General features: G+C 43.6%; 1 protein-coding gene across 5 annotated transcripts in view; it reads left to right on the forward strand.

Annotated features, from left to right (window-relative positions):
* Positions 1–25399, forward strand: part of EIF2D (eukaryotic translation initiation factor 2D) — a 58095-nt gene that overhangs the window by 3836 nt on the left and 28860 nt on the right. For 2 of the 5 annotated variants that reach the window (XM_073319759.2, XM_073319760.2), the window contains exons 3-14: positions 603–686; positions 4291–4381; positions 6414–6521; positions 8747–9036; positions 11671–11788; positions 12766–12811; positions 21512–21615; positions 22057–22215; positions 22876–22965; positions 23301–23396; positions 23906–24026; positions 24688–24901. In XM_073319759.2, the coding sequence (XP_073175860.1) occupies positions 603–686; positions 4291–4381; positions 6414–6521; positions 8747–9036; positions 11671–11788; positions 12766–12811; positions 21512–21615; positions 22057–22215; positions 22876–22965; positions 23301–23396; positions 23906–24026; positions 24688–24901 (1521 nt within the window). Of the gene's footprint in view, positions 1–602; positions 687–4290; positions 4382–6413; positions 6522–8746; positions 9037–11670; positions 11789–12765; positions 12812–21511; positions 21616–22056; positions 22216–22875; positions 22966–23300; positions 23397–23905; positions 24027–24687; positions 24902–24945; positions 25235–25399 lie in introns of those variants that run through there. The other 3 variants (XM_073319757.2, XM_073319758.2, XM_073319761.1) reach the window with 3 other exon arrangements.

A 25399-nucleotide genomic window follows, 5' to 3' on the forward strand; every position in this document is an offset into this window, starting at 1 on the left:
ACAGAGAGATGACTTGCCCAGGATCACACAGGAAGTGTGGGGTGGAACAAGAACTTAAACCCAGATCTCCCAAATCCTAGGCTACTGTCCTAACTGCTGGACCATCCTTCCTTTCTGGCCCCCTTACTGTAAGGCACAACTGCCATGAGTATGAAGTTCAACCTTCTTTATGTGGAATTCGGTGCGTGAAAGACTGAATTGCCCTGATAAAATATGCCGGTCCATTGTTTTTCTCTGCCCACTCAGTGACTCTCCCATGTTATCATAACAACAATTCAGGTCAAAGCATCCTTGATTTAAAGAAGACAATGTCAAGATGTCCATAGATCATCTATCCATCCTTTATTAACATCTACTGGAAGCTTGAAATTGAAATGTTAGTATTTTAGTTTGTCCGTTGTGAGTATCTACTGGCTTGTTGTTTTGATGCTGCTGGGCTGTGCAGCCTGATTTGTTGACCATCCATGTGAGAGAAGAATCTGGCTAGTTACAATTACAGCAGCACACCCTTGACTGTATTACTGGGGCTTGAAGATGGAGAGAAGCAACAGCTAGAGAAATCTGTAATGTCATGTTTTTAAAATCCGTTTTCTTTTGGACAGTTTATACTTTGTGGTCCTATCCAGATCTTCTTCCAGCATTCTCAACATGGCCCCCAGTGCTACAGAGACTAGCAGGAGGAGCAGGTAAGAGAATCAAAACACAATTACTTTGTGATACGTGTGTCAGTTGACTTGGGAAATTCATTCTTCTAATCTGTACTTTTTTTTTAAAGCTAATTTTTCTAGTGCAGGACAAGATTTTTAAGATCTTTAAAAAAAAAAAAGCAGAAACTCACTGTTCAGAAGGGTGCACTGAAAGTGTGGGGGGGGGGGGGATTGTTTTTTTGGTCTCCTTAAAATGGAAAACCAATTAGCCACAAATAGAGTTTGCGAACTAAATATAATATATATATATATATAGGTCAATCTGTTCAAATGCGTTGATCCTTCCCATCTGATGGCTCTAGAGTTGGAATTTTGTCTGTTGTTGCTCTTCATGCATTGGTTAGAAAGATATTGATTTAACAGCCATTAACTGGGACACTGAAGTACGTGTTTCCTCATTCTGTAGCGTTTGTTGTAATTAACTTTCACAGGGTAACTAAATTTAAATGCTTTCATTTTGCTTTGCTTTAAGGGATATCTCTCTCTGTCCGAATTCAGTTTAAGCAGATGCCACTACATGTGCATATATTAAAGCTGGGCCCTGGCTGCAATCTCAGAGCTGATTCCCCGCTCCCTACATTTCGGATTGTGCACATCCTGTGGGAGTTACATTTAAATCCTTGGCTCTGAACTCAGCCCTATGGGTCAGCTCCAAAACCAGAAGAGTGTCTGGTTTTCCAGAATCCACTGTAGATACCATTCAGAATCCACTTTGGATGCTGGGTCATGCCATTCTGAGCTGAAATCTCATACAGCTCTCATGAGAGCTGTGTGTCCCCAAACCTTACTCCTGGCTTGACCTCAAACCTAAACCTGATCAGAATCTGAATGCTGTCTTCTCAGCATGTGTGGGGATGTGTGTCAAGAAGGGGGCTGCCTTTCACCCACCACATAGCCTGCCTCAGGTGGAAGCAGCACTGCAGTGGTAGTTGAGGCCCTCTGCTTTGGGTGTCTGCTGCTTTATAGCCGAGGGGCCTGTGTGGACAACAGTCCCTGGTCCTGTGGCCTGCCACTGACATAGACAGCTGAGGAGTGTGTCTAGCCATTGACCGCTGTGACCGAGTTTGCACGGAGAAGGTCCTGTTGGTAGGAGAAGGAGGCTGATTAAAGTGGGGTTCAGGTCACTGGTCTCCCTTGGCAACCAGGCTGCCTCAACTGACTTCTGAGCCAGAGCCAAAGATGAGAGGGTGGCCCTGGAGACAGTAGCCATCATAGCAGGGGGGAGGGGCAGAGACACACTGATGCAGAAGCCTCTGGAAAGGGGGTGAGACTGCAGCAGCCTGGAGCTTGGGAGCAGGGAGCCAACTGTTGTGGTAAAGCCAAGGCAGTGCCACTCTGTACTATCTCTTCATTTGGCTCTAAGCATCCAGCCAGGTATTTTTGCCTTTATCGTTTGCTAGATATGTTCTGACATGTTACTTACTTCATCCTGCAGCACTGAGACCTTTGTGCGGCTCCTTCCCTTGCTCAGGAATTTCACAAATCAGTCACCATTTGGGAGCTAGGCTTGGATGCATGTTGCAGTGTTAGATTTGATGAAAGCTGCTGTAGCCGCAAAAAAAGGTGTTTGCTTCTGTGTGGGTATAAAAATCCATGATGCTGCGGAGCAAGGGGCCTGACATGTCTACTCAGATCAGACCACTCAGCCGTCCAGCCCTGCTCCTTGCCTCTGTCGGTGGCCAATATCCCAGGCTTCCGAGGTAGGCAACCCTTGTAACCTAGGATGGGAATGGTACAATGCTGTATTTGGCAAGGAGAGGGTTAACCCTGTGTCCCTGTGCAGTGGAAAGGTCACAGCTGCCTTCAGTGCAGGGCTGGCCCAGCTGAGGCTAATTAGGCAATCATCTCTGCACCCTCAGAGAGCAGGACACAAAGGGGCCTGCACTGGCTTGTAGAAGAAGCTAGAACCTACTATCAGGATGAAAGAGAAAAAGGTTAGCTGGAAACACCCTCCTTTATTCCTCCCTCTCCTTTGCCCATGCCCTTATTTTAAAAATATGGGCTCAGTTGAGCTGCCCAAAGCCTTCCTGCTTTGGCTAATTTAATTTAACAAGCGAACTGAATGAAGCCTTTTGACAGTAATGTACTGGGTGGGCTCCTGGCAGAGTGTCTGAGCCCTGTTTTCTTGGTGCAGCATTTGCAGTGTCGGTGTGCAGAATTAGAAGCTTTTGGTGGAGGGCTTTACCTTTGAATCCATGGTGAGGGGCCAGCTCAGAGGTATAATGGGAAGGGAATCTTCTTCCATATGGAAAATACTCTGTGTGTGATGCACACGGTTCCAAGTAGCTTTGCCTTTGTCAGCAGGATTGTTTTAGATAAGAGGCTGTGGTCCTGATCCACAAAGGTATTTAGGCTTTTGACTTCCATTGATTTCAACAGAAGTTAGGAACTTAAATACCTTTTCTGGATCTGGGCATATGTGTCAATGGTGCTTCTATTTTAATAGGGTGATAAGATGGGTTTGTAGGTCCTCCCTCCCCATCCCTACTCTTTAGATTGTGTATAGAAGGGTGAAGTATTTTCAAGTGTAGTAACCTAAGTGGTGGCTGCATCTCATTGATTGGCAGCTCTTGTTTTATGCTTCTGGCTTGTTTAATTTATGTTTTAGTTGATCCTGCCAATCAATTTTTAAAGCACCTCAGTGAAAATTGCCTTGGTTTAAGCTTTAAAGCTAAGTGGCATGTGGCAGATTTTCTAACAGCCTCTGCCATTGCTTCGCTGAATTGTTTGGTGCATTGTAAGGGTTAGGGCAGGAGCCTGGGAGGCCGGCAGGTCTCCTGGGGTCTAGAGGAGTGTGGTGTAATGAGATAGAAAAGGGAAGTCTGAGAGTCAGGACGCTTGGGTTCTAATTCCATGCTCTTCCGCTGATGTGCTTTGTGAACTTGGGCAAATCATTTCACCTTGTAGTTCTTGGAAAATCCTATTTTCCTGTGCGTCACAAAAGGGAAGTGATGTTATTTGTAGAGACATGGAAAAAATCAATCTGCTTAGTGCCAATACCACAGATATGTCAGGACTGTATTTTAAGGAAAACGTGTGATTTCCACACTGCCCTGAAATGTAACGAATCAGACTAGAAAATGTCATCCTGAGACCAGAAAAATGGCTGGAAGGAAGTCATGGTCTTCTGCTAGAAACCAGGCTCCTCTTGGGGGAGGAGGTGGGACAGGACTAGCTTCCCTCTTGGTAGCAAACAAACTTACTGCCAAGTTACTCAGTTGGTCCTTTACATAGAGTTCACCTCTTCCTCCTAATGGTCCCTTTGACCCTGACATTACCAGTTGCTGCGCAGACACTCAGCTGTGTCTTGTGTGCTTTGGGACGTGAGGGTGACTCAGTACCCCCCCTGAATGGGGCCGGTTATCCCACCCACTTCTGGAAGGAAACTGGAAAGTATTCTTAACTAGATAGCAGGCATGCAGGAGATTGTGTTTTACCTGGCATGTGCTTGGCTGTTGCCAGGGTTGTATTTTTGCTGAACAACAGAATGGCTGGAGGCAGAAGGGGTGGCTGGTTAGTCACTGCTTGCAACTGTTCTTTAAAGCAGAGTGCATGCTAACAGCTCTTTACTGTTTTATCTCAGATCTAATGCTGCCAGGAGTTATGGTGCCATCTTGTGGTCTTCCTCAGGTACAACAGGGCACTCTCTGTGCCATCACCCTGGTGGGAAACAGGTACAATTTATCTATAGCTTCTTACAATGAAGGAAGAAAAGTTGTATTTTTATGTGAGGATTTTGAGAGGGATTAGGAGAAACAAAATATGACGGTAGGCTCGGATTTTGGGAAATTCTGCAAAAAAATGTTTGCAATTTTGCTGTGGCATAATCATGAGTATCCTACAGATTTCTCTTTTGGTGGAAAATTTTGCAAATTGGATGGTTTTGAATCATACAATGCATAACGTTCAAATAAATACAAGATTTTTCTTTAATGTTGAGGGTTGTGTTTTGAAAGAGGATCATTTTTAACAAAACAATGAAATTCTGCTCAGTTTTTTCTCTTGGACATGGGCTAATTTGTCCTCTGAAGTATGGGGGGGCAGGGACCACAGAATTTACCGGTGTTGTTGGGGTGGGTTGGTTTGTTTGTTTTTTGTGAACGCAGATAACTTTAACAAATTTAAAAGAACGCCTAAACCCTGTAAATTCAAAGCTTTTTTTCCAAATGTTGTTTTGACTGCTCTTTGCAACCCTGTAAATTGTCTCCTCCTAAGGAGAAAGGTAGGTAAGTAGCTGGCACACCCAGTACATAAGAATGGCCATTCTGGGTCAGACCAATGGTCTATTTAACCTGGTATCCTGTCTTCTGACCAGGGTGGATTTGATTTAAATCAAATTAGAAGCTTTTGGAAGGTTCAATTTAATCATGGATTTCTACATAAAAGTGAATTCTTGTTAGTTCTAACCTTAATACATATTCTTCACAACTCAGAGATAGATGTAGGTTTGATTTTTAGAAGGTACACACTATAAATTTTTAAAGTGATTTATTTTGAAAACTTTTCAGATGAGTTTTACAGCTATATCAGAAAATGAATGATTGATTGGTTATTTCATTTAGCAAAGGTAATTGTAGCAGATATTTATGAAGTCATTGGGAGGTGAACTATCTCCAGTTCAACAGGTTAATCATTAATATTTGGAAGATTTTCTTGCCATGCTGTGTTAGGAGGAGAACATCACCAGACAGACATTTAAATTGTTTTATTTAACTAAAACAACATTATGTAGTCTGGATTCTTGTCTTCAACAGCAAACGTGATATTTTAACAAAACAAGCATATGAATGTTTGAATTTAGTTAAACATTCAAGTTTTTTAAAATCAGGTTTGTTTTTGTTAAAATTGTTTTTAATCTAAAATAGTTAAATGAAATATATTTTTAAAAAAAAACAACCATCACCACCACTTTTGCTGTTAACAAACATGTTATCTCTGGAGACACAAATCCACAGTTTGAGAACTGCAAAACTAAGCATCTCTGATGGTATCTTCTAGACTGAGCACTGAGTCCCATTGGATAGATAGAAAGATTAATCTATACAGAAGTCCCTGGAACCCCATAAGATTGGTTCCCTAATCTATGAACTATTGGAACTCATTTACAAAACTTTTCTTAAACATTACATGAATATATTGTCTCATACTATAGAATTAGAATTTATAATCCCTATTACATTATAGCTCAAAGATATCTCATCATGGATCTTAACTAAAACCATCTTTAGATAGTTTTTCCTCAAAAAGCATTTGACCAAACAATCCAATTTTTTTTTGTATATTTAAAATATTGTTGATTTTTATCCACTCTGCTTCTGACAGTGGCTGGTACCAGATGCTTCAAAGGGAATGAATAGATCAGGGCAACGTTTGGGTGATACCTCCCCTGTTGTCCAATCCCAGCTTCTGGCACAGAGAAAAGTATGTTAAGAAAGGGTGACTGTTCAGTGACAATTCATGTGGGGTAGTATTGGGAGAAGACCTTGCATACTAGAGGGGAGTGGGTGAAACTAGAAGATGTCCCGAAGCCTTGAAATTGCAGAGCATAAAGAACAGATTCAGGGTAAAACTATGATACAATAGTAATTAGCCTCCATTATCAAGGACATTGTGAAAGAAAGTGAATGTGCTATGGTGGCTTAAGAGTCATGTGTTCCAGGTAGCGTGAAAACTTTGCTATTTCCCATTCTGATACTGTTTTCTCAGAGCCCCAGTAGCAGTAGGAGTCGCTACCATGCCCACTGCAGAGATGCTGGCTGCTGGAATGAAAGGGAAGGGCTTCATCGTGCTGCATGCTTACACAGACCACTTATGGTGAGTATGCAGACAAGGGTACAGTGTATGTTAGAAAATGAGATGAGTGAGTACCGGGTCTGAAATACTGCCTGGAACCTGTTGTAGTAATTGGCCCTACAAATTTACCCTAACTTTGAGCTCGGCCGTAAGAGCTGAGAGAGAGTTCATGGAATGCCACAATAACCTATAACCACACATGTTGACAGGAAAAGTTGCAAAAGCAAGGCAGGCTGAATTAGTCCAGACAAAAGGGCTACGGATATAAACCAGGACAGCGTTAAGGTCATGCCTGATAAACAAGAAAAGCTAAAACCAAAAAAATCAATGAGCCAGAACTGGGGTGTCAGAAACTATGCGTAATTGGTGGACAACGTTATGAGGGGATGGACTATTCCACCCGCCACTGCCTTTTTGGGGCCTTTAAAGGGATAAACAGGGGGTAGAATAAATTGGCTACTGGAGCAAGCTTCACCCTCTTGGCTGCCACCCCCACTATTTCCTGGGACTTCAGACCACCTCATTTCTAACCCTGAGAGATGTTTTGACTAGACTGGCCCAGAGAGGGAGCCAGGTGACCACTGCCACCTCCACTGGCTCCAGTTCATTTCTAATCAATCTGAGATTTCCATATACCAAATCCTGAACCTCATTTAACAGTGTTTATTGTTTGTGACTGGGTCATGTTAACATCTTAGACTCTTTGGGCCCATTTGTTCCATCTAAGTTAGTACAGGAGGTTTAGATCGCAGCAGAGTCAGTGCAGATACACAGTTCGATACTCTTAGGGGGCATATTTTGGATGACCCCATAGCAATAGATGTCTGGTCTGCTCCATGTGCTGTGGGAATTTTAACATCTACTTCTAGTCAGAGAAGGGGTTTGCCCTTATGTTCTTTTATGTGCATGTGCACGTAAACACAGGATATTGGAACTAAATCTCTAGTGAAACTTCTTTAAGCTTAATGGCGTTGCATCATGAACAATTTGGCCCATTGTTGTTACTCTGCCTTAATTTAGTACCTTTTTGCTCTGCATTAAGTGTGCGCTGATTTTCATTTAAAGAAAAGGTATATCCAAATCTTGACTCCCATTTTCCCTAGAGAACGCCCTCTGCTGGGACTTTCAGTAACCACCACCCCAGCCTGTTATCTTATAAAACGTGTGTTCTGCGGAAGGAGGTTGCGACAGCTTTCACTCTTACTGGTGTCCACAGGGAGGCACTTTGGGTGTGTTCCCTTATTAGAACCCTGCAAGAGCCTGTCTGTTTTCAGAGGTTCATGGCCTGAGGTCAGCTGGGGTCAAAATGTAGTGCCATTTGAATGGCTGTTTGGCCTACGTGAAATGAATTAGATGCGAGTGTGTCTCAATCCAGTTCCTGATGTTCAAGTACTCGTGTCACAAAACCACCATCCCGCCCGGCACTAGCCGCCCTCCTTGTTTGGAGGTACAGGTCGGAGGCCCACACCTGAATGAGCCATGGAGACTCCATAGCCCTCTTGGCTCTGGTAGGACAAAGCCACCGATTAGAGTTAAGGCATGGTGTGGGAGAAGTTTGCACTGCTGCCGATTGTGTTATTCCTGTTGTGTAGATAAAGAGAGGACTCGGGCCTCCTGGACTAACCAAGCTGGTGCTTATCATGGGCACCAGTTTCACCACAAGGGGTTTTAAAAATCAAAATGGAGTCATTTGGGGACAGCAATAGCATGATGTGCTGTAGGCTTGGCAGTGGCAAGTTACCTCTTAGTGAACCTGGGATCCTGACTGGCCTGCTTTGGGGCTGGCCAGTAGCTCTAAAACACCAAAAACCCACCTTATAGTGAGAGGCTTAAGGAGTTCAGCCTACTTAGCTTATGGAAAAGAAGGATAAGAAGTGGTTTGATGAATCTAGAAGCACAGTACCTATGTGGGGAGGAGATTTCTGAAAATAGAGGTCTCTAATTTAGCAGACAAAGGTATAATGAGCCCCAATGGCTAGAAGCCAAATTCAGATGAGAAATAAGGTGCACACTTCTCATAGCAAGGATAGTTAACCATGGGAACAACTTACTTACCTGGGAGTGTGGTGGATTCTTCATCACTAGATGGATCTGTATTTTCTCACTCCAGGAGTTTGTAACAGTTAGCTGGGACTGGCCAGGCTTTTCGGCACAGGATGCGTCACAGCTATATGGGGAACCATCCTGTATGAAGAGAGTAAAGAACCATCAATAAAGCGGCTTTATGCTTTTTATTGTTTTTAAAGGGGATTTGGAGACAAGTCTTACCCACCCACAATAGCTCCCTTGGTAGCAGAGCCTGCGGAGCTGGAAAGCACGGATGAGGATGACAAAGACGAGGAGGGACGGGAGCCTGGCAACAACCTCTCCATTGCCCCATTGCTACAAATGGACATTGGCAATTTGAACCTGCAGGAGGGAGATGGGTGTGCAAGGCTGATGGAGGAGGAGGAACCGGGTGAGACTGGAGCTGCAGAAATGGCTGAAGATATCACCAAGGTTCAGCCAGAAACAGAAGATGGCAGAACTCCACAAGGTACTACAGCATGAAAATGAAACCAAGTTGTATGTCTATGCAGTTGTCACTTCTGTATTAGATTCCCGTGTGTTCCTGTTACTTGGCTAGACATAGCAAGCCTTACATATGCTTCAGCTCGCACTGAGCGCAGCTGCCCAGTTCTTGAACAACGGAGGGACATGGAGCCTGCAATCCTTTGAAAAGCGCTGTAGTAACTGCTGTGAGCCAGGGCATTCATGCAGAAATCATTGCATGCATAGCGTGGCTCCTTGGGTACCATGCTGACCTATAAACACCTCCCTTTCCTCAGAGTATTCCATGAATACTGCATGCAGATGTGGTCGCCCCATCCCCAGAAAGATATATTAGAACTGGAAAAGGTTCAGGAAAGGGTAACAAAAATCATTAGGGGTATGGAATGGCTTCCGTATGAAGAGAGATTAATAAAACTGGGACTCTTCAGATTGGAAAAGGGGGGAGATGATCGAGGTCTGTAAAATCATGACTGCTGTGGAGAAAGTAAATAAGGCAGTATTTACTCTCATAACACAAGAACGAGGAGTCACCAAATGAAATGAATAGGCAGCAGGTTTAAAACAAACAAAAGGAAGTATTTTTTCACACAACACACAGTCAACTGTGGAACTGTTTGCTAGAGGATGTTGTGAAGGCCAAGACTATAACAGGGTTCAAAAAAAGAATTAGATAAATTCATGGAGAATAGGTCCATCAGTGGCTGTTAGCCAGGATGGTGTCCCTAGTCTGTTTGCCAGAAGCTGGGAATGGGCAATAGGGGATGGATTGCTTGATTACCACCTGTTCTACTCATTCCCTCTGAAGCACCGGGCATTGGCCACTGTCGGAAGATGGACACTGGGCTCGATGGACCTTTGGTCTGACGCGGTATGGCTGTTCTTATGTTCAGTCTCTTGACTGTCCCAGGGATTTGCCTGGTAGTTGATGGGCAGGCAGCAATTCAGTAGCAACCTCATGCCTTAGCTGCTGAGCACATGTCTGGGTGGGCTGAATTCTCCTCAACTTCAGTGGGGTGAAGGTTCTCGGCATGCTGTGTGGTCTGGGCTCTATGGAACTGTTTTGCCTGAAGCTGCTGGAGCTGACAATGTGATGGTCTTTCAAACCAGTACCAAAACTTCCCTCTTTTGGTTCCGCTTGTGTTACGAGATGCATTGAAGTGATTAGGGCATTGAATTGAGAGGATATGTGGATTCTATTCCTGGCTGTGCCACTCACCTTCTGTATGACTGTGGGCAATGCACTTCTCCTTGCACCTCCATTTCCCCATCTGTATAATGGGGATGATGATACTCATCTTAGTAAAGCACTTTGAGAGATGTATGAATTAGGCTCAGTGAAACTGTTGTGGGAGCAGCGCCAAAGATTCCATGCTCAAAGAATACTCTGGGTGATGGTGTGCTTTAGAAAGCACCCTCTGGCGTACTGCAGAAAATCTAGTGTTCAAGTACTGTAGTTCATGACATGGTATAGATAATATATAGCTTCACAAACGTTGCTGAAGTGTGTGCGATAAAGAGAGACACACCTACCTCTTGGGTAGATAAGGTGAGCCCAAGATGGGACTACAGTGGGAGCTATTAATTTTTCAGCCAAGCTGGTCTCAAATGTAAGCAATTCCGGTGTCCCGTTCGGAAGGAAAAACTTCTCTGTGACTGGTATACTTTTTTTTTTTTTAAACTGAGAATTTCAGCCCAAAGCGGTTTCCCCTGAGCAAAAGTTGCCCTGGTGTGGGGCTTTTCTGGAGCACTTCTTACAATAAGTGTCCCCCTTTCTGGGCTCAAAACATAAATTCTCTGTTAGGCGGGAGTGCCATTTTTGGAATCTTAAACTAGCAGCAGCATTCTGTAGAAACTATATATGTATATAAACTCCTCACAGACAGCGCACTGCAAACAAACCACTTTGGGAAAGTGCTTTTCAAAGGATTGCAGGCTCCATGTGCCCAAGTTCACAGAGGGAAAACAACCCACCTGAGTGAAGTCTGAGAAGTAGCTCCCTGTTTCATTGCCTGTAGTAGGGCTAAGCAATAAGCATGGCAAAAAAGTCAGAGTTTGGCCTATGGTATTTAAAGGGAATTGTATTTAAAACAGATTTATGTAATTGGACTCAGTTCCACTTCATAACAACTCAGACTGTTGATCTTCCTACTTTAATCTAGATAAAACCCTGAAGAGGGAAAGAGTAGGAGGTGAACACTATTATCCTTTTTTTATAGATGGGGAAATGTTGGGCACAAGGGAGGTTAAGTGACTATCCCAAGGCCACAGCGGAGAGATGGTATCAGCACTAGGATTAGAATGTACAAAATCCTGGCTCCTGGTCTTGCTGTTTAGATGTGTTGAACGTAGGGTGACCAGATAGAAAGTGTGAAAAATCAGGACGGGGGTAGGGGATAATAGGTGCCTATGTAAGAAAAATTCCCAAATATCAGGACTGTCCCTATAAAATCGGGACATCTGGCCACCCTAGTTGAATGTAATGTGTACATCAAAATGATTTAACATTGTAAGGTGCAAACTCAGAGGAATCAATACAAAAATAAATGAGACCTCATTCTCGTGAGAGCGCTCTCCCTTTCTGCACAGAGGCCCATGAGAAATATTTGTGTTTCTACAGAGCAAATGGATGAGTTACTGCATCAATGTTTTTTTCATGCCTTAAAATGTAAAGTGAAGAAGTCAGACCTCCCGCTACTGACCAGCACCTTCCTGCGCAACCATATGGTCTCATGCTGGTATGTGGTAAGAAGACTATCCTTGGGTTTGCATGGTGGGTTTTCTGGGTTTAAATGAAATTGTTGTGGGACAGTGAGATTTAGGATGAAGCTGCTGCCTTTCGTGTAATTCAGGTGTTTCTGGTGTATGTTTACACGAGAGTTCAATTTATTTGATTGCCAATCAACTCAAGTTGGCTAACAAGTTTATACATCCTACCCTGGACTCTGCAAGTGTTTGTTCCAGGATTGTCTCCCTCAATTTCCCTCTTCAAAAGTTCAACACACTATCAGTGGTTCCTAAAGTGGGGGTTCTGCCGTGGGTTATTTGGGGCGGGTATGTCCCTTGAGGAGTACTGCAGTGGGGTCAGAACAGTGTTCCAGCACTTCTGCTCCATGGAGGATGCCATTTTGTTCTCAAAATGGCATAGTCTGTGCGCCATGACCTTGCACGCACCATGGATGAGAGGTCACGCCAGTGGGGGCATTCTGGTAGTGCCCATTGAGGACTACACCACAAATTGTAGTTTAGGTGAAAATAGGGGGGATGTAATAACTGCAGACTGTTTACTTCTGGTTCCTGTGTGAGTCTATTATTTTAAAACTATTTATATATTTAAAATAAACTAACCTAATAGAAAAAATAAGAACATGAAACTTATGTCTAAAACCTGAAAGGGGTTTGGGAAGGTTAGTCAGATGGCAATGGGTCCTTGGCAGAAAAAAGTTAGGAAACCACTGTACATTACAGACGTGCCCTCTGCCTTGTTATGCCTAACACACTTGAATGTCGATTACAAAACTGACTCCATTATCTCTCACAATATGTTTAAATCCACTTTCCCATGTGTAATTCATATTCACACCACTAAGAAGCTTTTAGCACAGATATTCTTGAAAAGTGCATTTATCGTTAATCTTGCTAAACATAAAATATTTTTCCTTGGTGCCGGCTATTTGTTGTAACTTAAAGGGTTAATTGTTTACTCTGTTTGTAGCCCAGAAGGACAACAATTAGACCTAAAGAAATCAAGCTACAAGAAGGTGAGATTTCTTGATATTTACATTTATTTTATTTATTAAAATCTGGTAAAGTTCTTAGGCCCCCTTGTAAAGAAGCCCTTCCCAAAGACCATGGATTGTATTCTTTTCGCTCATCACTTGTTCAGTCTCACCTTGGTAGACTAACTTTTCCTGAAATCATTTGTCTGGGTCCATCAAATATTGCTAGCTCTGTCTATACTATTTTGTGTCCGGGGAACACCAATCAAAACTGGGAATCCATTTTGCAAGGCACTGTCCATACACAAACTAGGAGATAGTCCCCCAAAGAATTTAGGCTTGATCTAGACTAGAAAATTCAATATGACTGTTTCTCAGAAGTGTGAAAAATCCACACCTGAGTGGCATAGCTAAACTGACCTAATCCCCAGCGTAGATAGCTCTCGGTTGATGGAAGAATTATTCTGTTGACCTAGCCACTGCCTCTCGGGGAGTGGGATTACCGACGCCAGTCGGCACATAGGCAGTGTTTACACTGACACGCTGCAGCTGTCCTGCTGAAGCATTTCAAGTGTAGACAAGCCCTTAGAAAGTATGATTATTCCTGTTGTCAAAGTCGATTCAGGACTCACATAATTTGTCAGACCACTCTGTTTATTAGCAAAGCGCCTTGCTAATGCACCCAGATGTGAGCCCCTCTCTGAGGCCCAAGATAACTTATTTATACAGCTAAGCCAAAGCCAATTTAACATAAGAGACAAAAGAAAGCAGAAACTGACAAATATACATACGTATCTTATTTGCATACTAACATTTACCAATCTCCTAGCTCAGTAGGAGCTCTGAGTTAATTAGTTTGAGGACCTATTGTCTCACACTCCTTAATGTTTCTCTTCCTGACAACTATATTTCAACAAACCCTTCAAGTAGCATTTCTTTAATGAATTATAATTTCAATATAATTCATTCTACTTTCACAATCCCTCCTTTTGGTCAAGCTACGCAATGACCAACAATGACTGGGTTCCACATATCAAACGTTCTTTATCTCTTTGTTCATCAGTGATATTTAAAATCATCAAATTAGCACTCTGGTTTGGGGCAGCTATCTGTGTAGCATGCCTGACACAATTTTGGATACAACAAGAAACTAACTGAAAACATACAAAAATTATTAGGATTCCAAACAGGAGAGTTAGGGCTCCCTGAAACAACCAGTTTCCTATGCCAGAAAAATTGAAAAGGTTACTTAGCTACTTCCATAAAGAACTTGGCTCTTCGTGGGGAAGATACGTGATTTGTTTTAAGTGGCTAGCACGATCTATTACCTCATTGGTGTTGTCTGGTATATACACACAGCAGTCTTTTCCAATGAGAGCACAAGTCCCTCCTTTTGCCACCAGCACTATATCTAATGCCTGATGGTTTTGGAGGACCATCTGTTGGATTGCCCCTGTTTCTTTGGCCAGGGCTCTTAAACTTTCTACGGTTTCATTTGCCATTTATTTCAACTACTGCTTGTAACCTTAGGAGCCTTTTTGCATGGTGTATTACTCCCCCTAATGGTATGAAGGAACCGCCAATGGCCTCTTCCCAGGGTAAGGGGCTTATGTTGTTTACATACCATTGGGCATCTGTTAAGTCCCTTCTTTTTCGCCTGAAATTGCGGAGGCATTCGAGGGAAGGTTCCTAGCACTCGGAATTGTGGGAAGAGTTGGGCAGGATAACAGATTCCTGACCAATTAGCTGGTAGTGTGGTATAAGCTCTGGTCCCACACACCCAGTAATGGCCTATTAAGGCCAGGAAGGGTCGGTTGCACCCATTTGTCATATAGGTGTTTGCAAAGGAGGAGTAGTATCCCCCAAAGGGTATAGGGTAATTCTCCTTACAAGGAGTAGTGTTATTTGCATGACATTGAAAGATTGTATTGTTTTCACTAATGTTACTATAGGGGGAACATGAGATTGATTTCTCTGTTTGATCCCAGGTTGAGAAAAAATTCATATCTCCATACCCGGCCCGCCACTTTTTAGTTTTGTTTGAATAATCCCATACACCATGGGCCACAATATGCTGAAGGCAACGGCTTTTCCCCATATCCAGCCCTGTCCCATTACACACCCAACACCAATGACCTTTTCCCTCCCCCACACTTCTCCATTTAGATGCATTTATTCCCACCGCTTCCCAAATGTCATTGCTGTTCCGTATTTTGTTAAACGGACAAGACCCACCAGTGAGGTCTGGGGACTTGAGTGGGAGAGCCAGGACAGGAACACCAGTTTGAGAGTGGGCTGGGATGTGGCTGCAGACCCAGCAATTAGAAATATTAAGGGTCCGAGCTATCTACACCTGCTGCTGCTGGATAAAAGAATTGTCATCGTGGTCTCCCCAGACTGTAAGATACCAGCAGCCGAGGAACAGGCAGAGGCGCATGTTGGAGGCAAGGCTCTTCTAGTTCTGACAACCTCAACTGAGGGAACCGCAGTCAAGGTTTTACGCTCACCAGGCAGTAGGCGCTAGGCTCGCTACTGCATTTTTTTGTTTTGTTTTTTGTTTTTTGTTCGTCTGCTTCTGGCAACCCTTACGAGAGCATAGATTGTAAGGTATTGCAGACTGTTCCTCTACCCCTTCTTCTGGAGTCAAAATTGACTCTGCGTTGTCCTGAGGTGCCAATTGGTTCTCTGGGGATGGTGCCTTCTTACACTGTGAAGCATGTATCCACGCTGCGATGCCAGATAACTTAACAGCCGTCTGTGTAGTAAGCAGTACCTGACGAGGACCCTTCCACCGGGGCTCCAAGGTGTGCTTTCAATGATGGCGCCGTACGTAGACCCAATCACCTGGCTCGTGGTTGAGGCAAGCGTCGGAGGTGGGTTCCGTGGGCCAGGCGACTCGAACCTGTGAATGGAAGTGACATACAGCTTGCATTAGTCCCTTGCAATGCTGAAGGAGCACACTGTGAGTCAAGTTCAAATCTGGAACGGGAGTAATGGTAGTCATAGCTCGCATAGGGTGTCCCATAACAATTTCAAAGGGACTTAATTTATGCCTTTGGGATGGAGTGGATCTCATGTCCATAAGGGCTAATGGTAAGGCTACTGGCCAGCTTAATCCTGTAGAGTCACAAATTTTAGCAAGCTTATTCTAAAGTGCACCATTTCATCTTTCAACTGCACCTGCACTCTGTGGGTGGGAGGGACAGTGCAACAGGTGTTATGCAATATACGGTCCAGCTGTTGAACAAGTTGTCCAGTAAAATGTGTACCCCGATCCCTGGACAGAGTAGCAGGAATTCCCTTGGCAGGCATAATATGATTTAACAAACATTTGGCAACAGACAGTGAGTCAGCCTTGTGACAAAGAAAGGCTTCCATCCAACCAGAGAATAAACATACCATAACCAATATAAATTCATATTGTTGACACTTAGGCGTTTGTACAAAATCAAGTTGCCAATGCAAGAACAGTGCTTGAGGCAGACCCCGGAACCCCTGGGCCACTTTTACAGGTTACCAATATTATGGCTTTGGCAAATGGTACAGGCTGCACAGTGGCGGGCTGCAAAAGAGCTAAAATGGGGGGCCCACCATCCTGTCTTAGTTACAGCAGAGACCATCCCCTCCTTTCCGACATGCGAAACACAGTGTAGCAGGGCGGCCAGAGACGGGTAGAGTGAAAAGGGGGCTACAAAGGCGCCAGTAGGCGAGCGCCAAAGAGAATCGGGATGTAGAGAGCAACCTTGGGCAACCCAGGATTCTTTCTCGGTTTCTGGGGCAGTGTGTTGGAGCAGGGCGAGATCAGTGAGGGACCAGGAGAGTAAGAGGAGAGCAGAGAAAAAGGGAATCAGACATTTCGACTAGGCACGCTGCAGCAGCCACAGCACGCAGACAGGGGGGTAAGCCTTGGGCAACAGGTCTAAAGTGACAGAGAAATAAGCCACTGGGCGGTTCTTTTCTCCATACATCTGAGAGAGAACTCCAAGCGCACACCCAGATTGTTCGTGGCAGAAAAGGGTAAAAGGCTTAGAATAGTCAGGCAGCCCTAGGGCAGGGGCAGAAGCCAAACCCTGTTTGAGGGAAACAAAGGCAGAATTAGCCTCAGGGGGCCACGGCATGGGGTCAGGCACAGAGAATCGAGAGTTCCTGGAGAGGTTTTGTGAGGGAGGCATATTGGGGAATCTATTGTCTGCAAAATCCAGCCGTGCCTAAAAACTTCTGGACCTGGCGTGGGGAGCGGGGTTGGGGAAAGCTAAGGATAGCTTGGACGCGGGTGAGAGAAAGTGCACGGGAACCCTGGGAGAGGAGAAAGCCGAGGTATGTGACAGAAGCTTGACAGAGTTGTAGTGTAGAGCGAGAAGCTTTGTGACCCTTATTTGCTAGGGCAGTAAGGAGCACTAAAGAGTCAGTTTCAGAAGCAGACAATGAAGGGGAACAGAGGAGTAGATCATCTACATATTGGACTAGTGTGGACCTGGACAGGAAAACAAGGTCTCGGGCGAATGCTTGGGAAAAATATGACGGGCTTTCAGTATACCCCTGGGGCAGTGTGGTCCATGTGTACTGTTGCCCCTCGTAAGAAAAGGCAAACAGGAACTGGGAGTCAGAGTGAACCGGGAGAGAAAAGAAAGCGGAGCACAAATCAACAACAGTCAAATGAGTTGCATCTGGTGGGATAGAAGCCAGAATCTTTGAGAGAGGCAAGTTTTGATTCTGTCCACCTATGATTTGCCTCTTCCCACCACTGCATGAAACAATCAACCTCTCCTTTTGCCAATTTAGTTGTAGGTTGGCCGAGTTTGTCTTTTAAGACATCTACTCGGTCTTTGTCCCAAGATCCTAACAGTGGCCACTGAATTTTGGGATTCTCCTGAGTTAACCTTTTGCATTCCCATACACATCTTCCCCCTTCCTCCCCCCAAGGTCAGCCTTTCGAAGCTATCCCCCACCCATGTCATGAGGTTTTCTGTTCACTAAAACACAACAATGCTAGTAGCAAGACGAACACCACAGACAAACAACACAAAACACAGGTCCATGGTATTCTGAGTTATTCTTCCGCAGGCACCAGCTTGCTTGTAGAGTCTAAAAACAAAAGAAACAATTTCCACCCCCCTGGTGGGGACAGATTATTGCTTAATAATAATACCACTTTCTTTTACAAATTTCCTTGTTAATTGCAGGAAAAACAGAGCAATTGCCCCCACATTTTCCTGTTTTTGTTCTATAGGCAGGCCAGGTTTCAAGGGCTTTTATATTTTAAGGGTTATGGGAAATTATCCCACTGTTTAGTCATTAAATCCCTGAGTTTTCCTTCTTATACAGCAGACCAAGTTTATAATGTTTTTCCTGCTGTGTTAAGCTTTAAGTTTTATTTACAGGTAGTAACTGAGAAGCATCATTACCATACGACCTTAAAGGGTTTTTCCAAAAATCATACACACTATACGTTGTTACAGGGATACTTATTAAATTTATTAAAATTCTCTTGTGATCCCGTGCCTTTTTATTTAGACAATTTGTTTGCTGACCAGGTGTGTCCTTTATCTGCAGCTCCTTTGTGCTGCTAGTTCTTACCTTCCTTTATCATTTAGGTCATTTACATTTTGACAGACGCTTCCTGCTTTTGGATTTAAAGCCATCAGCAGCTCAGAGACTCTATCTTAAAAGGGACACAATCAACTTTCACCAGAGTTTTGATTACTTTTAACTTCTGCTTCCAAAACACACAGCAATCTGAAAAAGAAAACCCAACCTACTGTGGCTCCCTTTGGAGCCCTAATAGCATTTTAATTAAGTAGCATGGTATGTTTGCATTTCTTTTGCGCCTTCTACAATATACCCTGCACATGTTCTGGGGTAAATACACATTCCTTCTATCCGATGAAGTGAGCTGTAGCTCACGAAAACTTATGCTCAAATAAATTGGTTAGTCTCTAAGGTGCCACAAGTACTCCTTTTCTTTTTGCGATTACAGACTAACACGGCTGTTACTCTGAAACCTGTCAATCCTTCCATAGTTTAACTTCTATAACATTATCCAGATCCATTTTTACATAAGGTAACTATTTCTTTTTTTGCTTACAGAGTTTTCATGTACCTTTATCAGAGTGACGGTCTGATTACTCAGAGCCATTTTAAGACTCTGTGTTTCTAACATTGTTTCTTTTTGTTTTGTGCACTTCACCCCTGCTGTTGCTTCAGAAGGGCACTGTCTTTTTTTAATTTTTTTTACTACAATTCTCATCTGCTATTTTGTTACAAAAACAAACAAAAAAACAAACAAAAAGAATCCAGAATTTTTTTTTTCTATTCTCCTGATTTTGACTGCCCTGCTGCAGCCACAACTTAAAAACATTTTAAATTTTGTAAAGCATTGAATTACCTTTTAAGGATTAAATGCCAAATCCCAAAGCCAAACAACACTAATTACCGGTGTCTAGCAAAAAGGTCTGTCAGTTTTGCAACTTTGAATTAAAGAGTCAAATGGATTTTTAGTGGCATTATTTAAAACAAAACCAACTGGTCCTTAGAATTTTACATATTTACACACACACAGACAGATAGATACACTTTTTCTTTCCCTTAACATCCCTTCCACAGTGCTCTGTTTTTTTTACATCTTACATTCCCTTTATACATTTGAGGCAGTTAAGTTCCAATAGAACACCCTTACATCTTTTAGTGATTTTGATTACATTACCCAATAGTCAAACAATTTTGATCAGATTCTCTCGCTGCCTGCAGCAGTCCCTTTTAGATCATTTCTGTGGGAAAAGGGCCCATTTTCCCTCAGAGTAGCTGTAAAGGCTTCTGGGGACAGAAGCGTAGTGCTGGTAGTAGTCACTCTCCCTGACCCCCTTAGCCTAGACCATTTTTCCAGAAATTTACAGGAGTCTGGACTCTTCCTAAAATACATAAACTGAGCCGGCGTTCCTTTAGGGAACTGTCCCGACTTAGATGTCTGGTTACCCGTACAGGAGGACTTTACACACCAATCACACAAGAAGGAAAGTCGGGTTCGTCAGAGCGATGCCCGGTGCAACATACAAAAGGAGCCCTCAGGCTACTGCCTCAATCGCCCTTGCTTTCACACCAAGGGTTTTACCCAAGGCGCGGTGCAGCTGCGATTGTGTGGATTTCACTCACTCAGACCGTGGGGACAGGAACGCTTTGGTCAGCCGATCCCCGGACAGAGATGGCGCCCAGACTCAAACACACCACAGGGAGGATGGATAGACACAGAGACAAGACAGTCCTCAGTCTGGACAAAACACAGAAATAATTACCTGACCAGATTCCTGAGGTCAGATCCCAGGATCCCTACCAGAACAGAGTGGGAACCAACAGGTTCGATGGCGTAGACTTCACTGTGGTCATGCACCCTTCCGTTCTGGCAGAGGACCGCTCGGGCCAAGTGCCCAGGTGCCAGCTTGCCATGGCCGTCCTAAGAACAGTCAGGAGTCACACGGCCCCAGTGAAGACTGTTGCCATCTCGGTGGAACCTCCAAATTGTCAAAGTCAGATTCAGGACTCACATAATTTGTCAGACCACTCTGTTTATTAGCAAAGCGCCTTGCTAATGTACCCAGATGTGAGCCCCTCTCTGAGGCCCAAGATAACTTACTTATACAGCTGAGCCAAAGCCAATTTAACATAAGAGACAAAAGAAAGCAGAAACTGACAAATATACATACATATCTTATTTGTATACTAACGTTTACCAATCTCATAGCTCAGTAGGAGCTCTAAGTTAATTAGTTTGAGGACCCATTGTCTCACACTCCTTAATGTTTCTCTTCCTGACAACTATATTTCAACAAACCCTTCAAGGAGCATTTCTTTAATGAATTATAATTTCAATATAATTCATTCTACTTTCACACTGTTTTACAGACAGGAAACTGAGGCACAAAGAAGTGGCGATTGGCCCATGGTGTCGCACAGAATCTGTCACAGAGCTGGGAATTTGAACCCAGATCTCCAGAGTCCCTCTCCAGTGCCTTAACTGCCAGCTGATCCTCCCCCCCACCCTTCCCCCCCCAGGATACTCTGATTACCATCCTGCTGTTTTCCTCTTCGATGCTAACATGATTTTAGCAGCTCATCTCTCATAGGCTAGAGCTAGGAATTAAAATGTTTGTAAGCTGGGAGTAGCAGGTGGCCCAAAGAAGGTCACAACACAAATCAGTTGCAGAGCTAGTAATGACAAGTTTCAGAGTAGCAGCCGTGTTAGTCTGTATTCGCAAAAAGAAAAGGAGGACTTGGGGCACCTTAGAGACTAACCAATTTATCTGAGCATGAGCTTTCGTGAGCTACAGCTCACTTCATCGGATGCATACTGTGGAAACTGCAGCAGACTTTATATACGCACAGAGAATATGAAACAATACCTCCTCCCGCCCCACTGTCCTGCATTCTCTGTGCGTATATAAAGTCTGCTGCAGTTTCCACGGCGTGTATCCGATGCAGTGAGCTGTAGCTCACGAAAGCTCATGCTCAGATAAATGGGTTAGAGCTAGGAATGGAACCCTTGGTGTCTTGCTCTCAACGCTAGACTGCACTGAGCATACAAAGTACCACCAGCGGGGTGGTGGTTATATTTATGGAGCAGAAGAGTTGGTTTTGTGACTGACTTACTGAGATGATCATGCAGATCCCAAAGCAGAGACTGGATGGCTTGGGTTCACTGGCAGCGTTCCTGACTTTTCCCATTATTTCTGCCTCATGTTTCCCCTTCAGCTCTCCAAGTTCCTGCAGTACATGCAACAGCAGAAGATTGTCCAAGTGAAGGAGCTGAACAGAGGGGTGGAGAGTATCGTGCACATAGACTGGAAACACTCTGAGTAAGTTGTAACTAATTGCACTGAAGTTGGTAGAGATAAAATGTGATCTAACAAGATCTCGCTGCTTTTTTTCATCTGAGTTAGGGATGTCAACCAAATTTCACCTCAGGTAGTTAGTCTGTCTACCTCAATTTCCCATTTAAATGGCCATGATATTCTTCACTGGTCCTGAACTGTTATGTAGGGGTCTCATACACTGTAAAATAGCTGCCACATTCCACCCAAGAGGTGGGTAAACTGTTCTGCACCAGTAGGCAGTTGGAGTGTATAGACAGGAAAGGGGAGAGAGGGTGTGGGCCAGAGTGTCTGTTGTGGGAGGACTATTACAGTGCTGAGAAGCTGGAGGCTAATGGAAGAGCTAAACAGTCACCCCATCCTTCCTCACCCAGGAAACTATTGTGAAACTGAACTCCCTCTGTTGTTTTCTCTATTGCATTTCAGCATTAAGTCATTTGTTGTCCCTGAAGCATTCTCTGCTGTGTCAACGGCTCCAGAGAGTAAATGTGGAGACGAAGATCAGCTGTACCATGCTCCTGAAATCATACCACTCTATGGCGTCTCAACCAAAATGGCTCCACTTTTCCAGGAGTCGGGACACAAGTAAGTGTAAGGAAGATAGGATAAAGCCAGCATTGAGATAGGAGATGTAGAGGGAGGACCTAGGCCAGGTGCCAAAGGGAGTGGGGATAGTTGAGTCGTCAGCACCTTCCCTGTCAGTATTGAAGCAATGTCAGAGCATGCTGCTAGGAGCACTTGGCTGTTGGTGGGGACATAGCCTGGCCGAGAGGAATTGAGGCCTTGACGCTTCATCACCAGAGAATCCCTTAGCACTGTTTACCTGTAGAGGTGTGATAACTCAGGTGACCTAGCCAAATTCCAGACTGGGTATTTACAGTCTCTTTACGTCAGTTCCCTTTGAATTTTCAAGGGGATACAGCACGTTCTACCTTACTACCCAGCAGTTTAGGAGAAGAATTGTCATGTGCTGTTAAACAGCTGCCTTATTACTGTCAGGGGTGAGATTCTGTGCTGTCGTGCCACACAACTTTCAGCCCAGCACGGGGGCAGCAGAGGTGACTTGAGACATTGTTGTGCCCCCGATTCAGGGCTGGAGTAGCATGCTGTTGTAATTTAAACAGCCTTTGGTGGCCGCTGGCGATCCTCAGGATGCGAGCTACTCTAGAAGTACCAAATGTTAATACTGTTTTCAGAACATCTGATTTCTTAATGCAACATAGTAACGATTTCCTCCTTCTCTAGGAAAGGCAGCATCCTTTCCAGCAGTGATGTGAGAAATATTATCATCAGCTATGTAAAGACTAATGAGTTGGTTGATGAAACAAACAAGAAGTGAGTAGAAGTTAATCTTATTTGTGCATCTATTTTCACTAGTCAAGCTGAGTGCAGTGCAAAAAGTTAATGTATTAAAAAAATTAACATGATGTTACACTGACCAATTTACCAAACCTACAGCACAAGTGCACTGGACTTGTGTGGAGGCCAGTGTAGCTTTTAAATTAATTGGTCGCCAAGTTTTAGGGAGCTGAAACAAATCCATTAGTCGGGAGCAGATCATGGAAATGATTACAAATGGTGGCATGCTTGGCAGAGAACATAGGCCCTATTTCCACATCTCTGGGAAGATATAGGGCAGGCTCGCATCTAATCAGCTTGTTTTATTACAGCTTTGTAAAGGTGAATCCAATCTTGTGCGACTGCTTGTTGGATAAATGGGAGCAAGACGAGATCTCAAAGCTCAAATGGGATGATCTCCTGAGCAGGTGACTTATTTCCTGACTCTGCTTTAACATTTGCAAAGATTCAGAGTTAGCATTTAACTAAACTACTACATGATGCAGAGTTCAGGCAGTGGCTTCCTTATTGTCAACATAAAAAGACCTACAAATAAACCTTAATTTGTAATGAGTTTAGTAGATACTACTAAGAAAGTGCAAGTTCCATTCTTTCTTTTCTTGCCACCTTGCAAATGACTAGTAATAGAAACATAATACTTAAAGGGATAATTTTTCTGATAAGCATTCACAAGGCAAGTCTAACAGAACCTAGTTCTGTATACACTATCTGTTTGTACATACACACAAAATATAAACCTATTCTCTAACACATCTTTAAACTTATATTTAAGACCATTCTCATATATGTGCTCAGAACTTTGAGATACTTGACCGCTCCTGTGGTCTACATATCTGTGGAATCCCAGATTTAATAAAAACGTTATTGCCCAGCCTGCTGTATCTGACAAACTAAACTCAAGCCATACCTTTCTCAGGTGTCTGGAACAACTGCAGCCTTACCACCAGGTGACATTTTTTGGACACGAACCCATTGTGAGGAAAGGAAACCTTGATCCCATTGACATAACCATAGCACAGAGATCATCAAATAAAAAGGTAACGGCAAAGAGAGAGGATAGGGAAGAGGTATGGCCGATTAACATCTCTTTGGCTCTTAGTCCATCCTGGAAGTGTTCAGCACTTTTAGGACAGACCCTGCTGGAGTTTGGGGCTTCTGCATAGCCATTCTTGCCCTTTGTCAAGGAGAAGTGGGCGGGTGAGTCACAGTAGCCTGGGCAGTTGGGAAACAGCTACAACTTGGCACAGGACTCTGGTGTAGTTCTGTGCTAATGAGCACCGGCTGTCCCTCAGGCCTGTAGGATAGAGCTCTGAGGATGAGTGTGTGTTAAAGGTGTTAAAATTCTTAACACAGCCCTGGCACAGTAATTATCAAGCATGTTTTCTAAAGACCCTGGAATGTCAAGCACATCACATTGTGTTTAAATGCAAACAAATGATTGATATTTTGCCTCCAGCTGTGCTTTTCGTAGTGTGTATGTATATATAATAAGCGGACCAGGGTTATACATTAGAACAGATTGTACAGAATCGATCAGATTTTGTGTATGAGCCTATTATGTGACACTAATGGAGAAACTCTTAATGCCCAGTTCTAATCAGAAAAGCAGGATAGGGTCATGACTGCTGTTCTTAAGTAGGTGGTGGTAAATAATCTACAAAGTGAAAACCTTCTTGTGACAACGGCTAAAATCCACAGGTGACCATTATTAAGAATCTTGAACTGTATGGCCTAGACCCGCAATTAGTTGCCAACACTCTCCAGCAAAGAGTACAGGCCAGCGCCACTATTAACACACTACCTGGGGCAAAGGACAGAGTTCAGGTCCAGATCCAAGGCAACCAAATCAACCATCTTGCCAAGCTGCTCCTCGGTGAGTTTAAGCCGACATGGACTGTGTCAGTTATAAAAGGTAAATGTTTTGATTATAAAACCTAGCTCTGGGATGTACTTAAGTTGGACTCTTGGTTATATTGCAGAGGAATACCAGCTACATCGGAAATATATTCAAGGGCTGGAGAAGGCTCCAAAGCTTAGCCGGAAGAAGTAAATAACATCTAGTGTAAAAGTATTCAAATCTCATTATTTATAACCAGTTCTACATACAGCTGCGGGGTGAAATCCTGGTCCCATTTAAGTCAATAGGAGTTTTGCTGTTGACTTTCATGAGCCCAGGATTTCATCCAAAGAATGTGTAATTGCTTTAGCTGTTCAAATTTTTTTCCCAATAAAAAATTCAAATGTTGTCCTCTTCCAGATATTTTACTACAGCGTTCCAATGAGTTACCAAATTGCTGGCTTGTAAACTAATCTTTAACATGCTGACTTTGCATGACTGCATATATGTTACCATGCTTTTTATTTTATGAAAATAGTCTAACACCTAAACAAAGTCTATTCCAGCACATCA

Source organism: Lepidochelys kempii, chromosome 21 (genome assembly GCF_965140285.1).
Source record: "Lepidochelys kempii isolate rLepKem1 chromosome 21, rLepKem1.hap1, whole genome shotgun sequence".
NCBI classification, from domain to species: Eukaryota; Metazoa; Chordata; order Testudines; family Cheloniidae; genus Lepidochelys; species Lepidochelys kempii.